The 15721-nt window shown below is 40.5% G+C and overlaps 1 protein-coding gene across 1 annotated transcript in view; it reads left to right on the top strand.

Moving 5' to 3' along the window:
* USP31 (ubiquitin specific peptidase 31) overlaps window positions 1-15721 on the top strand; it is a 96060-nt gene that overhangs the window by 58935 nt on the left and 21404 nt on the right. Inside the window, exon 7 of the mRNA XM_030925555.1 lies at window positions 13401-13581. Within this exon, the coding sequence (XP_030781415.1) occupies window positions 13401-13581 (181 nt within the window). The remainder of the gene's footprint in view (window positions 1-13400; window positions 13582-15721) is intronic.

The raw sequence follows: 15721 nt of genomic DNA, 5'->3' as shown, positions 1-15721 counted from the left end.
AGGTACTGATGACCACAAGGAAGACTAAGACCAAACTCTGGCCTTCAAAAATTTCACCATTTAGTGACCTCTTAGTAATAGTTTAGCCTTGGTCAGTTTATGTAGGAGTATTATCCATGTTCCAAGTAAAGTATAAATGGAAGTATTAGAAAATGTTAGAGGGAGCCACTAAGACTGCTTGGGCTGGATCAGGGTGGTGCCACAGGGGAGGGGACAGATTTGAATGTAAAGGATGGGTGGGCTATCCAAGGCAAAGAAGTGTGGAAGAAAGGGCTTGCAGTTTCAGTAGGAGGGAGGGGCAGAGGCCAGAGTGAGATGGGCTAAGGAATAAGCAGAAAGCCAGAGAGGGAGTCAGGGTGTGTTTTCCCCTTTTGACCTTAGTGTAAAACACAGGTTGTAGATTGTGCTCAACCTTTAAAAGGTGAAGGGGGCATTTTCTTCTGAGACAGGAAGAAGGGGGACTGTGGGTGAAGATGGAGACATTCAAGGTGGAGCATAGGGAAGGCAAAGTGATTTGGATCAGGAAGACTTAATCCCAGCAAAGGAGGAGGCAAGGTCAACAGAGTGGGTGGAGATGAGTTTGGGCACTTGAACAGAATGGAGGCGTGTGGATCAGGGAGTGCAGCTGCTACGCTGAGCCTGGGCTTGACCTTGAACACAACACAACCTGTGTTCAAGGACCCACCTGACCCTCCCTCCTTGGTGTTTTTGCTGGGGCTTTTCTTCTGGCCACCCTTAAAGTTTGGAGTTCGCAAGGGTCCTGCTCTCATCCTTTGTCTTGGTCTTGACCCTCTCTTTGGCCTGTCTGTTCAGCACTCACGGTTTGAACTGCCGTTCTTGTATACCATCTATCTTTATGCCTGATTACTTATTACTTTCATATCCAGATGTGATGCGAAATCTCACTTCACATCCAGATGCTTACTATTTTCACCTCGATTGTCCACAGACTCCTCAAATTTTAAAACATAGTATTCTGTTTTTTCTTTTCAGACTGGCTCCTTTCTCACATCCCTTATTGTAGTGAATGACACCATGATCCATCTAGTCTCCCAAGACAGATGCTTGAGAATCAAACTTCTCTTTCCACCTCACCCTGTTCACACGTGAACCCTTATTGTTCATTTTGCCTCCTAAATATTTTATACTCATTCCTTCTGCTCCACTTGCCCTGTTGTTCTTATTTTAGGCCATCATTCTTTCTTAGAGCAGAGTCTCCTGTCTGCCCTTATCTCGGTCCCTCTGCCAGTCCATCATGTGTCTGCTATCAAACCCTCATGATTAAGGGCACAGGTACAGTCTGGGGAGGAGTCGTACCTGTTCCATAGGTGTTAGGAGGATTTAAAGCAATAATGCATGTGTTTTCACACCTGTGGGACTTTTGGGGTACATACTGGTTACTCTTTCTGAAATGTACTCCTCATCCCTTTTGGCCTGAGGAATTCCTTTCAGTCTTATCTGGAGCCCCGGAATCTTCTGTGACCTCTAGTAACAGACTTGGCTTCATTAGCTGACACAGACCTTCTGTGCATACGAATATTATGACATCACATAGTTCCTAATATTTATTTGTATGTGCGTGTCCCCTACTAGACTGAGAAGGCTATGGGTTATTTTTCATCTGCCTTTCATTAGCCTCCTTAATACCTGTCATATGGTAGGGACTTAATGAATGTTGATTGGATTAAGTGAATGATGGTTTGGGGCAAAGAGATCAGTGAATGACAGAATTCAAGCACAGTTCTTCCTATTAAAGAAGCAAAGAAGAAAAACAGTGCTTCTTGAAAAAAATGCATGCCTATTGTTAACTTTTCATTTTGAAATAATTTCAGACTTAGAGAAAAGTTGCAAAAATAGTACCAAGAATTTCCATGTATCCTTCACCCAGATGCCCCAATGTGTTAACATTTTACTGTTTTATCACATTTGTTCTCTCTCTGTAATATGTATGTGTTTATAATCTTTTTCTGAACCATTTGAGAGTGAATTGCAGATATATTAACTCTTTGTGCCTAAATACATCATGTATTTCCTAAAAACAAGGATATTATCTTACATAATCTAAGTACAGTTATGAAAATCAGGAAATTAAGGCTGGTACAATACTACAATTTTTTTAGCCTGATAATTTTTTACTAGTTGTCAAGTTGTTACTGCATGATCCACTTCCAGATGGAGTGAGCATCAGAAATATACCATGCATATTGATTATATTATCTTGGACTTCTCTCCAGTATTCCAGATTTGAAATACAATCATTTTACCTACAGACTTTATTGAAATTTTGCCATTTGTCTCACTATTGTACTTCATAGCAAAATTAAAAAAAAATTCTTATGCAGGATCGAATATCATGGTTTGCTTGGTTGTCATTTCTCTTTGATTTCATGTGTCAGGAACAGTTCTTTAGCCTTTCATGACTTTGGCATTTTTGAAGAGTATGGGCCCTTTGTTTTGTAGAACATCCTGATTTCGGGTTTGACTGACATTTCGTCATCGGTAGATTCCGGTTATGTATTTCTGGCAGAAATACCATGAAATGTTGTTTTGTCCTTCTCATGGCATCATAGCAGGAGGTACGTGACACCTATGTGTCCTATTGCTGTCAGTAACTTTGATAACTAAGGCAATATCTGCCAGGTTGAAGGCAATGTCTGCCATGTTTCCCCTAGTACTAAGCTACTGTTTTCCCCTTGTAATTAATAAGCATCTTATGGTGAGATACTTTGACAATAGGTAAATATCCTGTCTTTTCTGAAACTTCTTTTTTTTTTAAATGGAGTCTCGCCTTGTTGTGCAGGCTGGAGTGTAGTGGCGTGATCTCAGCTCACTGCAACCTTCACCTCTCGGGTTCAAGCGATTCTCCTGCCTCATCCTCCCGAGTAGCTGGGATTACAGGCGCCTGCCACCACGTCTGGCTAATTTTTTGTGTTTTTAGTAGAGATGTGGTTTCACCATGTTTGCCAGGCTTGTCTTGAACTTCTGACCTCGGGTGATCGGCACACCTTGGCCTCCCAAAGTGCTGGGATTACAGGCGTGAGCCACTGTGCCTGGCCTTCCTGGGTGATTTTAATGTGCTACCAGGACTGTTAACCACTGGTTTAGGGGAGGGCAGAAAAACATTACTCTCAGTGCCATCCTCTTCTTCATTATTCAGTTTTTGATGTTTTATGGCTCCCCTTGTTTACTTACACTTTTAAGATACATTTGATAATAGTTTTGTCAAGTTCCTATAATCATAATTTTAGGATTGGGGTAAATGTATAGAATTAACTGGGAGAGGGTGGCATTTTTACAGGATTGCACTTCCTTACTCAGGAACGTGATATCTGCATTTACTCGCCTTTTTTATTCCTGGGAAAGTTGTGATTTTCTGCACCTATTTCAAAGTTATTCCTAGGTGTTTTATTGCTGTTGTGAGTAGTGACCCCCTTCCCACTCCCATTATGTATTTTGTTTTTGATTTTTAGAGACGGCCTCACTCTGTCACCCAGGCTGGAGTGCAATGGCACAATCATAACTTACTTCAGTCTCCATCTCCTGGGCTCAGGTGATTCTCCTGCCTCAATTTCCCGAGTAGCTGGGACTACAGGTGTGTGCCATCTGCCTGGCTAATTTTTTTGTGGAGACAGGGTCTAGCTATGTTGCCTAGACTGGTCTTGAACTCCTGGTCTCATATATTCTTCTGGGGCAGGTTAAATTCCTGAAGGAGACCTTTCTACACTCCTTGTTGGAAGGTGGGGCCTGGTTGCCAGCACCCTAGGTGCTGAGTGACGGGGAAGAGCTGAGATGTTCACTTACCCCTTTGTTTTAATACAGTGCCCTCACCTTCTCCTGGATTGCCCCCCTGTCCACACATCCCTGACTTTGCTGGAGTGGGAGGGGTATTTTGGCGTATCGTGTTGGTAGTCATTTTCTCGTTTTTAAAAAATTTCGGTGAAATTTACTTAACATAATAACCACTTTTAAGTGGTCACTTCCATGGTATTAGTACATTAACAGTGTCAGGCAAATACTACCTCTATGTAGTTCCAAAACAGTTCCATCACACCAGAAGAAAACGCCATGACCATTAAGCAATTGCTTCTCATTCTCCCCTCCCCCCAGGCCCTGACAGCCACTAATCTGCATTCTTGTCTCTGGATTGACCTATTCTAGCTATTTCATATAAATAAAATCATATAAATAAAATACAATATGGGATCTTTTATGTCTGGCTTCTTTCACTTAGCATAATGTTTCAATGTTCATCCATGTTGTAGCATGAGACAGTACTTCATTCCTTTTCTTTATTTATTATTATACTCTTAAGTTCTAGGGTAAATGTGCACGCAATGTGCAGGTTTGATACATAGGTATACATATGCCATGTTGGTTTGCTGCACCCATCAACTTGTCATTTAGATTAGGTATTTCTCCTAATGCTATCCCTCCCCCATCCCCCTATCCCCCAATAGGCCCCGGTGTGTGATGTTCCCCGCCCTGTGTCCAAGTGTTCTTATTGTTTGATTCCCACCTATGAATGAGAACATGCGGTGTTTGGTTTTCTGCCTTTATGATAGTTTGCTGAGAATGATGGTTTCCAGCTTCATCCCTGTCTCTGCAAAGGTTATGAACTCATCCTTTTTTATGGCTGCATAGTATTCCATGGTGTATATGTGCCACATTTTCTTAATCCAGTCTATCATTGATGGACATTTAGGTTGGTTCCAAGTCTTTGCTATTGTGAATAGTGCCGCAATAAACATACATGTGCATGTGTCTTTATAGCAGCATGATTTATAATCCTTTGGGTATATACTCAGCAATGGGATTGCTGCGTCAAATGGTAATTCTAGTTCTAGATCCTTGAGGAATTGCTACACTGTCTTCCACAATGGTTAAACTAATGTACACTCCCACCAACAGTGTAAAAGTGTTCCTGTTTCCCCACAGCCTCTCCAGCATCTGTTGTTTCCTGACTTTTTAATGATTGCCATTCTAATTGGTGTGAGATGGTATCTCATTGTGGTTTTGATTTGCATTTCTCTGATGACCAGCGATGATGAGCATTTTTTCATGTGTCTGTTGGCTGCATAAATGTCTTCTTTTGAGAAATGTCTGTTCATATCCTTTGCCCACTTTTTGATGGGGTTGTTTGTTTTTTTCTTGTAAATTTGTTTGAGTTCTTTGTAGATTCTGGGTATTAGCCCTTTGTCAGGTGGGTAGATTGCAAAAATTTTCTCCCATTCTGTAGGTTGCTGTTCACTCTGATGGTATTTCTTTTGCCATGCAGAAGCTCTTTAGTTTAATTAGATCCCATTTGTCAATTTTGGCTTTTGTTGCCTTTGCTTTTGGTGTTTTAGTCGTGAAGTCCTTGCTCATGCCTATGTCCCTAAGGGTATTGCTTAGGTTTTCTTCTAGGGTTTTTATGTTTGTAGGTCTAAGATATAAGTCTTTAATCCACCTTGAATTAATTTTTGAATAAGGTGTAAGGAAGGTATCTACTTTCAGCTTTCTACATATAGCTAGCCAGTTTTCCCAGTACCATTTATTAAATTAGGGAATCCTTTCCCCATTTCTTGCTTTTGTCAGGTTTGTCAAAGATCAGTGGTTGTAGATGTCTAGTGTTATTTCTGAGGCCTCTATTCTGTTCCATTGGTCTATATATCTGTTTTGGTACCAGTACCATGCTGTTTTGGTTACTGTAGCCTTGTAGTATAGTTTGAAGTTAGGTAGTGTGATGCCTCCAGCTTTGTTCTTTTTGCTTAGGATTGTCTTGGCAGTGTGGGCTCTTTTTTGGTTCCATCTGAACTTTAAAGTCATTTTTTCCAATTCTGTGAAGAAAGTCATTGGTAGCTTGATGGGGATAACATTGAATCTGTAAATTACCCTGGGCAGTATGGCCATTTTCACGATACTGATTCTTCCTATCCATGAGCATGGAATGTTCCATTTGTTTGTGTCCTCTTTTATTTCATTGAGCAATGGTTTGTAGTTCTCCTTGAAGAGGTCCTTCACATCCCTTGTAAGTTGAATTCCTAGGTATTTTATTCTATTTGAAGCAGTTGTGAATGGGAGTTCACTCATGATTTGGCTGTTTGTCTGTTATTGGTGTATAGGAATGCTTGTGATTTTTGCACATTGATTTTGTATCCTGAGACTTTGCTGAAGTCACTTATCAGCTTAAGGAGATTTTGGACTGAGATGATGGAGTTTTCTAAATATACAATCATGTCATCTGCAAACAGAGTCAATTTGATTTCCTCTTTTCCTAATTGAATACCCTTTATTTCTTTCTCTTGTCTGATTGCCCTAGCCAGAACTTCCAACACTATATTTAATAGGAGTGGTGAGAGAGGGCATCCTTGTCTTGTGCTGGTTTTCAAAGGGAATGCTTCCATGTTTTGCCCATTCAGTATGATATTGCTGTGGGTTTGTCATAAATAGCTCTTATTATTTAGAGTTATGTCCCTTCATTACCTAGTTTATTGAGAGGTTTTAGCATGAAGGGCTGTTGAATTTTGTCAAAGGCCTTTTCTGCATCTATTGAGATAATCATATGGTTTTTGTCGTTGGTTCTGTTTTTGTGATGGATTACGTTTATTGATTTGCGTATGTTGAACCAGCCTTGCATCCTAGGGATGAAGCCCACTTGATCATGGTGGATAAGCTTTTTGATGTGCTGCTGGATTCGGTTTGCCAGTATTTTATTGAGGATTTTCACGTCGATGTTCACCAGGGATATTGGTCTAAAATTCTTTTATTTGTTGTGTCTCTGCCAGGCTTTGGTATCAGGGTGATGCTGGCCTCATAAAATGACTTAGGGAGGATTCCCTCTTTTTCTATTGATTGGGATGGTTTCAGAGGAATGGTACCAGCTCCTAGAATTCGACTGTGAATCCATCTGGTCCTGGACTCTTTTTGGTTAGTAGGCTATTAATTATTGCCTCCATTTCAGAGCCTGTTATTGGTCTATTCAGAGATTCAACTTCTTCCTGATTTAGTCTTGGGAAGGTGTATGTGTCTAGGAATTTATCCATTTCTTCTAGATTTTCTCGTTTATTTGTGTAGAGGCGTTTATAGTATTCTCTGATGGTAGTTTGTATTTCTGTGGCATCAGTGGTGATATCTCCTTTATCATTTTTTATTGCATCTATTTGATTCTTCTCTCTTTTCTTCATTAGTCTTGCTAGCAGTCTATCAATTTTGTTGATCTTTTCAAAAAACGAGCCCCTGGATTCTTTTATTTTTTTGAAGGTTTTTTTGTGTCTCTATCTCTTTCAGTTCTGCTCTGATTTTAGTTATTTCTTGCCTTCTGCTAGCTTTTGAATTTGTTTGCTCTTGCTTCTCTAGTTCTTTTAATTGTGATGTTAGGGTGTCAATTTTAGATCTTTCCTGCTTTCTCTTGTGGGCATTTAGTGCTATAAATTTCCCTCTGCACACTGCTTTAAATGTGTCCCAGAGATTCTGGTACATTGTGTTTTTGTTCTCATTGGTTTCAAAGAACATCTTTATTTCTGCCTTCATTTCGTTATTTACCCAGTAGTCATTCAGGAGCAGGTTCTTCAGTTTCCATGTAGTTGTGCAATTTTGAGTGAGTTTCTTAATCCTGAGTTCTAATTTGATTGCACTGTGGTCTGAGAGACAGTTTGTTGTGATTTCTGTTCTTTTACATTTGCTGAAGAGTGCTTCGAATTATGTGGTCAATTTTAGAATAAGTGCAATGTGGTGCTGAAAAGAATGTATATACTGTTGATTGTGGGTGGAGAGTTCTGTAGATGTCTATTACGTCTGCTTGGTGCAGAGCTGAGTTCAAGTCCTGGATATCCTTGTTAACCTTCTGTCTCGTTGATCTGTCTAATATTGACAGTGGGGTGTTACTGTCTCCCATTATTATTGTGTGGGAGTTTAAGTGTCTTTGTAGGTCTCTAAGGACTTGCTTTATGAATCTGGGTGCTCCTGTATTGGGTGCATATATATTTAGGATAGTTAGCTCTTCGTGTTGAATTGGTCCCTATACCATTGTGTAATGGCCTTCTTTGTCTCTTTTGATCTTTGTTGGTTTAAAGTCTGTTTTATCAGAGACTAGGATTGCAGCCCCTGCTTTTTTTTGCTTTCCATTTGCTTGGTAGATCTTCCATCCCTTTATTTTGAGCCTATGTGTGTGTCTGCACGTGAAATGGGTCTCCTGAATACAGCACACTGATGGGTCTTGGCTCTTTATCCAATTTGCCAGTCTGTGTCTTTTAAATGGGGCATTTAACCCATTTACATTTAAGGTTAATATTGTTATGTGTGAATTTGATCCTGTCATTATGATGTTAGTTGGTTATTCTGCCCGTTAATTGATGCAGTTTCTTCCTAGCATCGATGGTCTTTATAATTTGGCATGTTTTTGCAGTGGCTGGTACCAGTTGTTTCTTTCCATGTTTAGTGCTTCCTTCAGGACCTCTTATAAGGCAGCCTGGTGGTGACAAGCATTTGCTTGTTTGTAAAGGATTTTATTTCTCCTTTACTTATGAAGCTTAGTTTGGCTGGATATAAATTCTGGGCTGAAAATTCTTTTCTTTAAGAATGCTGAATATTGGCCCCCACTCTCTTCTGGCTTGTAAGGTTTCTGCCGAGAGATCCGCTGTTAGTCTGATGGACTTCCCTTTGTGGGTAACCTGACCTTTCTCTCTGGCTGCCCTTAACATTTTTCCTTCATTTCAACCTTGCTGAATCTGACAATTATGTGTCTTGGGGTTGCTCTTCTTGAGGAATATCTTTGTGGTGTTCTCTGTATTTCCTGAATTTGAATGTTGGCCTGCCTTGCTAGGTTGGGGAAGTTCTCCTGGATAATATCCTTAAGAGTATTTTCCAGCTTGGTTCCATTCTTCCCATCGCTTTCAGGTACACCAATCAAATGTAGATTTGGTCTTTTCACATAGCCCCATATTTCTTGGAGGCTTTGTTCATTTCTTTTTACTCTTTTCTCTCTAACCTTGTCTTCTTGCTTTACTTCAATCACTGATACCCTTTCTTCTATTTGATCGAATTGGCTGTTGAAGTTTGTGCATGCATCACAAAGTTTTCATGCCATGGTTTTCAGCTCCATCAGGTCATTTAAGCTCTTCTCTACACTGTTTATTCTAGTTAGCCATTTGTCTAACCTTTTTCTCAAGGGTTTTAGCTTCCTTGCGATGCATTCGAACATGCTCCTTTAGCTCAGAGAAGTTTGTTATTACCAACCTTCTGAAGCCTACTTCTGTCAACTCATCAAAGTCATTCTCCATCCAGCTTTGTTCCATTGCTGGTGAGGAGCTGTGATCCTTTGGAGGAGAAGAGGCGCTGTGGTTTTTAGAATTTTCAGTCTTTCTGCTCTGATTTCTCCCCCTCTTTGTGGTTTTGTCTGCCTTTGGTGTTTGATGTTGGTGACCTACAGATGGGGTTTTGGTGTAGATGTCCTTTTTGTTGATGTTTGTGCTATTCCTTTCTGTTTGTTAGTTTTCCTTCTAACAGTCAGGTCCCTCAGCTGCAGGTTTGTTGAAGTTTGCTGGAGGTCCACTCCAGACCCTGTTTGCCTGGTATCACCAGCAGAGGCTGCAGAACAGCAGATATTGCAGCCTGATCCTTCCTCTGGAACCTTCGTCCCAGACGGGCACCCACCTGCATGAGGTGTCTGTTGCCTCCTCCTGGGAGGTGTCTCCCAGTTAGGCTACATGGGAGTCAGGGACCCACTTGAGGAGGCTATCTGTCCGTTCTCAGAGCTCAAATGCTGTGGATGGAGAACCACTGCTCTCTTCAGAGCTGTCAGACAAGGACATTTAAGTCTGCAGAAACTGTCTGCTGCCTTTTGTTCAGCTATGCCCTACCCACAGAAGTGGAGTCTATAGAGGCAGCAGACCTTACTGAGCTGCGGGGAGCTCTGCCCAGTTCGAGCTTCCTGGCCGCTTTGTTTACCTACTCAAGCCTCAGCAATGGTGGATGCCCCTCCCCTAGCCAGGCTGCCGCTGCACAGTTCGTTGTCAGACTGCTGCGCTAGCAGCGAGCAAGGCTCCATGGGCGTGGGACCCGAATCTCCTTGTCTGCTGGTTGCTGAGACCTTGGGAAAAGTGCAGTATTTGGGTGGAAGTGTCCTGTTTTTCCAGGTAGGGTCTGTCACAGCTTCCCTTGGCTAGGAAAGGGAAATCCCCCAACCCCTTGAGCTTCCCGGGTGAGGCAACGCCCTGCCCTGCTTCAGCTCACCCTCCGTGGGTTGTACCCACTGTGCAGCTGTCCCAGTGAGATGAACCAGGTACCTCGGTTGGAAATGCAGAAATCACCCATCTTCTGCATCCATCATGCCGGGAGCTGCAGACCAGAGCTGTTCCTGTTCGACCATCTTGGAATGGATCCACTTCATTCCTTTTTAATGGCTGAACATTATTCCATACATACATATGCATGTACCACATTTTCTTTATCCATTAATCCATTGATGGGCTTTTGTTTTTTTCCTACCTTTTGTCTATTGTGAATAGTCCTACTATGAACATTTATGTACAAGTATTTGTTTGAATACCTGTTTTCAGTTCTTTTGGGTATATGGAGTTGATGGATCATATCATAATTCTATGGTTATCTTTTTTGGGAATTACCAAACTGTTTTCCACAGGAGCTGGATTGTTTTACATTTCCACCAGCAATAGATGAGAGTTCTAATTTCTCCACATCTTTGCCAACATTTATTTTTCATCTTTTTGATTTTAGTCATCCTGGTGGATGTGAAGTGTTACTTCATTAAGGTTTTGGCTTGCATTTCTCTAATAGTAAATGATGATGAACATCTTGTCCTGTGCTTGTTGGCCATTTATATATTCTGGAGAAATGTCTATTCAAGACTTTTTCCCATTTTAAATTGCACTTTCTGTTGAGTTTAAGAATTCTTTGTAAGGTTGTATAATACTAGACCCTTATGGGATATATGACTTGCAAGTATTTTATTCCATTCTCTGGGTTTTTTTCTCTTTCTTGATAGTGTTTTTTGATGTTCAAAAGTTCTTCATTTTGATGAAGTCTATTTTTTCTTTTGTTGCTCATAATTTTGTTGTCATATCTAAGAATCCGTCACCACATCCAAGGTCATAAAGATTTACCCTTGTGTTTTCTTCTGAGTTTTGTAGTTTTAGCTCTTACATTTAGGTTGTTGATACATTTTAAGTTAATTTTTATAAATTGTATGAGGTAGGGACCAAACTCCATTCTGGGGCAAGTAAATATTTACTTGTCCCAGCACCATTTGATGAAGAGATTGTACTGTCCTCCTTGAATGATGTTGGTGCTCTTGTTGAAAATCCTTATTTTAATTCCTCTTTTACTTCACCCTTTACTTCCAGAGGCCTCTAGCGCCTCCAGTTTCTGATTCTTTTGGTGATCCTGTATATTGGGTTGGCCGGCTTTCTACAATGCCAGCTTACAATTCAGTTTTCTCTGGTCTACTGATATTTACAATATTTTCTAGATAGTCTATTATTTCACTTATTCTTCTTTGACCCAGGTGCTTGTTTTTCTTTCTTTTCCAGTTGTTGCATTTCCCTGTATGTGTTTTTGTTTGGATTGTTTCCTAATTTTATTGCATTATAGTAAAAAATACCTAAATTATCTTGTCCAGAGAGCCTTTCCTCACTCCCTTTACCTGCAGGTTGGCTGGGGAACTCCTGCTCTTCTGGGCTTCAATTATAGTAACTTCTGTTAACCTCTCACACCAGCATGTAATGTGGAAATGATCTGTTTTCCTTTCTGTCCTTCCCACCACACTGTGAAGTTCTCTGGAGCTGGGACCACATTTTGCTTTATCTTACTATACCAAGCAGTGCAGTATAGTTCTTACTATGCAGGTAGTGTTTGTTCAACTGAAAATTTCTCAAAATCCTGTTCCCACCCTAGTTGCTTAGGGTTAACACTGAGCTTCTATTTATAAGTGAATTTGGTGAATTCAAAGGTTATTGTATTCTAGCCAGAGACTGCCTTATTGAGTGTGCCTTAGCCTCTGTCCTAAGGCCTTAACAGATGTTTTGTTCAATACATAATGAGGTTACTGCTTTCCCCACATTACCAGCGAGGAAGCTGAGACTTGGAGATGAAGTAACCACTCCCAGCTCGCACAGCTGGCAGTAAACAGGTCCACAATTTGAACACAGAGCTTGATTTCTGTGCAGTTGACAATGTGGCATCCCCTCATCTTCTCAGGAGTCCTCATCAATTCTAGGAGAACAGGTCTTCCCACCCTTACCTCTGCCAAGAACCTGGGAAACGAGTTTATTTATTATCTCAACTTCAGATATCTATTATTTTTATTTTCTCATACCAGAGTTTAAAATGGTTATGAAGTGAGATCTACTCCTGTTCCTTTTGATTTCTTTATGGTGTTTAAGCTTAAAAAGTTTTCTTCCCTCTAATGGCTTGACAAAGAGTCAGCTTTTTTCTCATTTCTAGTTTGTGTGTGTTGTTTTTTTAAACTCTATCTGGAATTTATATTGGTATTATCTGTGTACTTGTCATTTTAAATTGTTACAATGTTGAGGTATCGTAATAGGTTCAGTGAGTCTTAGATTGCTGAGTATTGAGGTTATTGCCAGCATTCTGCTATAAATACTTTTGTGTAGGCCATTTGTATTTTATTCTCTTTCTGGTGGTGTTATTATTTATGGTGGTGGTAGGAGGGGTTTCTTTTATTCTCCAGCTGGGGCGTCATTTCCCTAGGCTGTACTTCCAAAGGATTAAAGGAAGGAACAGGTATTTAGTCAGGCATTTATTGAGGTTGTGCTGGGTGCTGAATTGCTGGGTACTTTGATTGACAGGGCCCTGCTTTGGGGCATTTGGGAGGATCAGTACTGTGCCTGTCAAACATATATTTTTGGTAACTTTAATGTGGATTGATCCAGTCTAGTAGATTGTATTCCAAGTTGGAAGATTCTCCTGATGGCTCTGAGTCTAGTAGGTGTAGTGTGTAATTTACCTTTCATTTCTTATAAGTCTGGCTCTTTAATCAGGGAGAAGAAACTGCTATTGAATATTGAAGAGCATTCCACATATTCTCATCTTTATTTTTTAAAAATTTATTTGATTACTGGTTGCATGACCTCACTAAATTTTCTTGATGAGTCATCTCAGCACACATGCGCTTCTAAAACTATCTAACATTCAATGAAGTGCAGTTTTAGTTTTCAGTTTTTAGGGTAGGTAAGACTAGTTTAAAGGAAATAATAATGGATGCTAAAGAAATTCTCTCACAGCTAGATGAGTAATCTAAGTAGGATGTTTCTTTTTTTGATTGCAGTTTAATTTACATAATGACAATTTTTTAAAAAATTTTCTCTGTTGGGTAAATTTCTTCATAATGAGTGAATAAAAATAATTTTGAAGAGATGAAATGGGTTGTTTTTATTCTATTTCAGGAATTCATTTAAACAACAACCTAAACCACTTGAAATTTGGCTTGGATTATCATAGACTGTCTTCTCCTACACAAACAGCAGCAAAGCAAGGGAAAATGGATTCGTCCACCTCAAGAGCAGGCAGCGACAAGATTGTCCTGTTGGTGTGTAACCGAGCCTGCACTGGGCAACAAGGGAAAAGGTGAGAACCAGATTATTTCCCAGTAAGTAGCTAGACTGTAAAAGTTCAGTATTTTCAAACATTTTAAAAAGCATGGGCAAAAAGTTCTTACTTTTAGTACTTAATTTTTTATTCTGATATTTAGAAAAAATACATGTACAAGTTGACCTGATTTGGGGTGTTGATTGGGGGAGAGTAAAATTAGGAATCTGGATTTCTTTTTGTTGTTGTTTGTGTGTGTGTTTTTTTTGGGGTTTTTTTTTTTTTTTTTTTTTTTTGATACAGAGTTTCGCTCTGTCACCCAGGCTGGAGCGCAGTTGTATGATCTCGGTTCACTGCAACCTCCGCCTCCTAGGTTCAAGCGATTCTCTTGCCTCAGCCTCCTGAGTAGCTGGGATTATAGGCGCCAGCCATGACACCCAGCAGATTTTTTATATTTTTAGTGGAAACGAGGTTTCACCGTGTTGGTCAGGCTGATCTCAAACTCCTGACCTCAGACGATCCACCTGCCTTGGCCTCCCAAAGTGCTAGGATTATGGGCGTGAGCCACTGCATCTGGCCAGGAATCTAGTTTTTAAAGGTCCATTTCATATGTGTATTTTCAGTTCAGGCTCCTCTTGGGACTCTAGACCCATTTCCAGGTGCTTTCCTGACAGCTTTTTCATTTTTATTTTTTAATTCTTAACATGTCTCCTTGGATGGTGCATGTCCCTCAGTCTTATGTCCCAAATTGAACTCATTTTCTTTCCTTTTAAAACTGGCTCTCCAGTATTTCCCATCTTGGGAAATGGCACCCACACATTCATTCAGCTTTGTAAGTCAGAAATTTGGGAGTCAGAAATCTCTCTCAAATTTGTCTAATGCCCTCTGTAAGAGTGTATGGGTGTTTTAGACTATCTTTTAAAGTAACTGTGTCACAGTAGGAATGTAACCTGAGTATTAACAAGACAGATATGTTTCAAGGAGAAATGACTCAGTGTTTCTTAACATTTGTTAGGGTAACCTTTATGTTAGCCTTTGACATTTTTGCTTTGAAATAAGTTCCTTGCATAGTAAATAACATAAATGTAAAATGTGTTGATATGCATATTTATGCTATTCATTGACAGATATTTTAGTGTTTACAGTGTGTTGGGCATGGTTCTAAACACTGGGGATTCAGCAGGGAACAAGACAGGCAGGGTCTGTGTCCTCATGGAGCTTCCATCCTAGCTAGGACAGACCGGCTATAAACAAGCAGATGTCTTTAACTTCAGACAGTCTGTACCACGCTGAAGGCATTAAAACAGACTAGAATGATAGAGTGTGATGGGAGGCTGGCAAGACTACATTAGGAAGGGAGGTCAGGGAAGGCGTCCCTGTAGAGACTGCAGCCAAGCTGAGCCCCAGTGAGCTGTGTGAACATGAGGAGAAAGGATCCCATGCAGAGGGAACACCCAGTACATGCACACAAGACTAGGAGTAGGTTGGTGTGTGTCAGGCACAGAAGGAATGAAGTAAAGAACCTGTGAAATTCCCTTCATGATGCTAGTCTCTCAAAGAGTGAAGTCATTATTTTAAAAAAATATGGTTGGGTGATTTACATGTGCTTGTAACTCATTTCACATCACAGTAGTTTTTAGGCAGATTGGTTCACTGTTAAGCACCACAACAAGCGAACAGTTTGATAGTTCTTGGAAACTGGTTTCTTGATGATCTTAGCACCTCTACTTCCCTCTGGGCCTGAGTCGGAGTTAATCTGTTAGATCATTTGTTCATTCATTCATTCATCTTCTATTTTGTAGACATTGTCTGTCTGTGCTACTAAGATAAATACATCACAGTGCTTGCTATCAAATAACTCACAGCCTATTGGTGGAGGCAGAACAATAAGCAGGCATTGTTTATAGCACAGTATACACAGGAAACAAGCCAACAGGGTGCCTCCTGGAAAAGAATACCTCCACTGGGTCTTCACACGAGTGAGCAGGCGACAGCCTAGACTCAGACGGATGGGGAGGGTATTCCAAGCAGAGGTAGTTCCCTGACAAAAAGACATGCATGTGTGAGAGTAGGACACATTCAGGGAATTCGGGTTTGAATGACTGGGCATGGATGAGAGTTGAGGGTAGGCTAGTGGTCCTCAACATGGGGTGCATATTGGAACCACCCAGGGAGTCCC

Source organism: Rhinopithecus roxellana, chromosome 20 (assembly GCF_007565055.1).
Source record: "Rhinopithecus roxellana isolate Shanxi Qingling chromosome 20, ASM756505v1, whole genome shotgun sequence".
In the NCBI taxonomy this organism is placed as follows: domain Eukaryota; kingdom Metazoa; phylum Chordata; class Mammalia; order Primates; family Cercopithecidae; genus Rhinopithecus; species Rhinopithecus roxellana.
The sequence above is the reverse complement of the archived record's forward strand: the minus strand, read 5'-3'. Positions and strand labels throughout refer to the sequence as shown.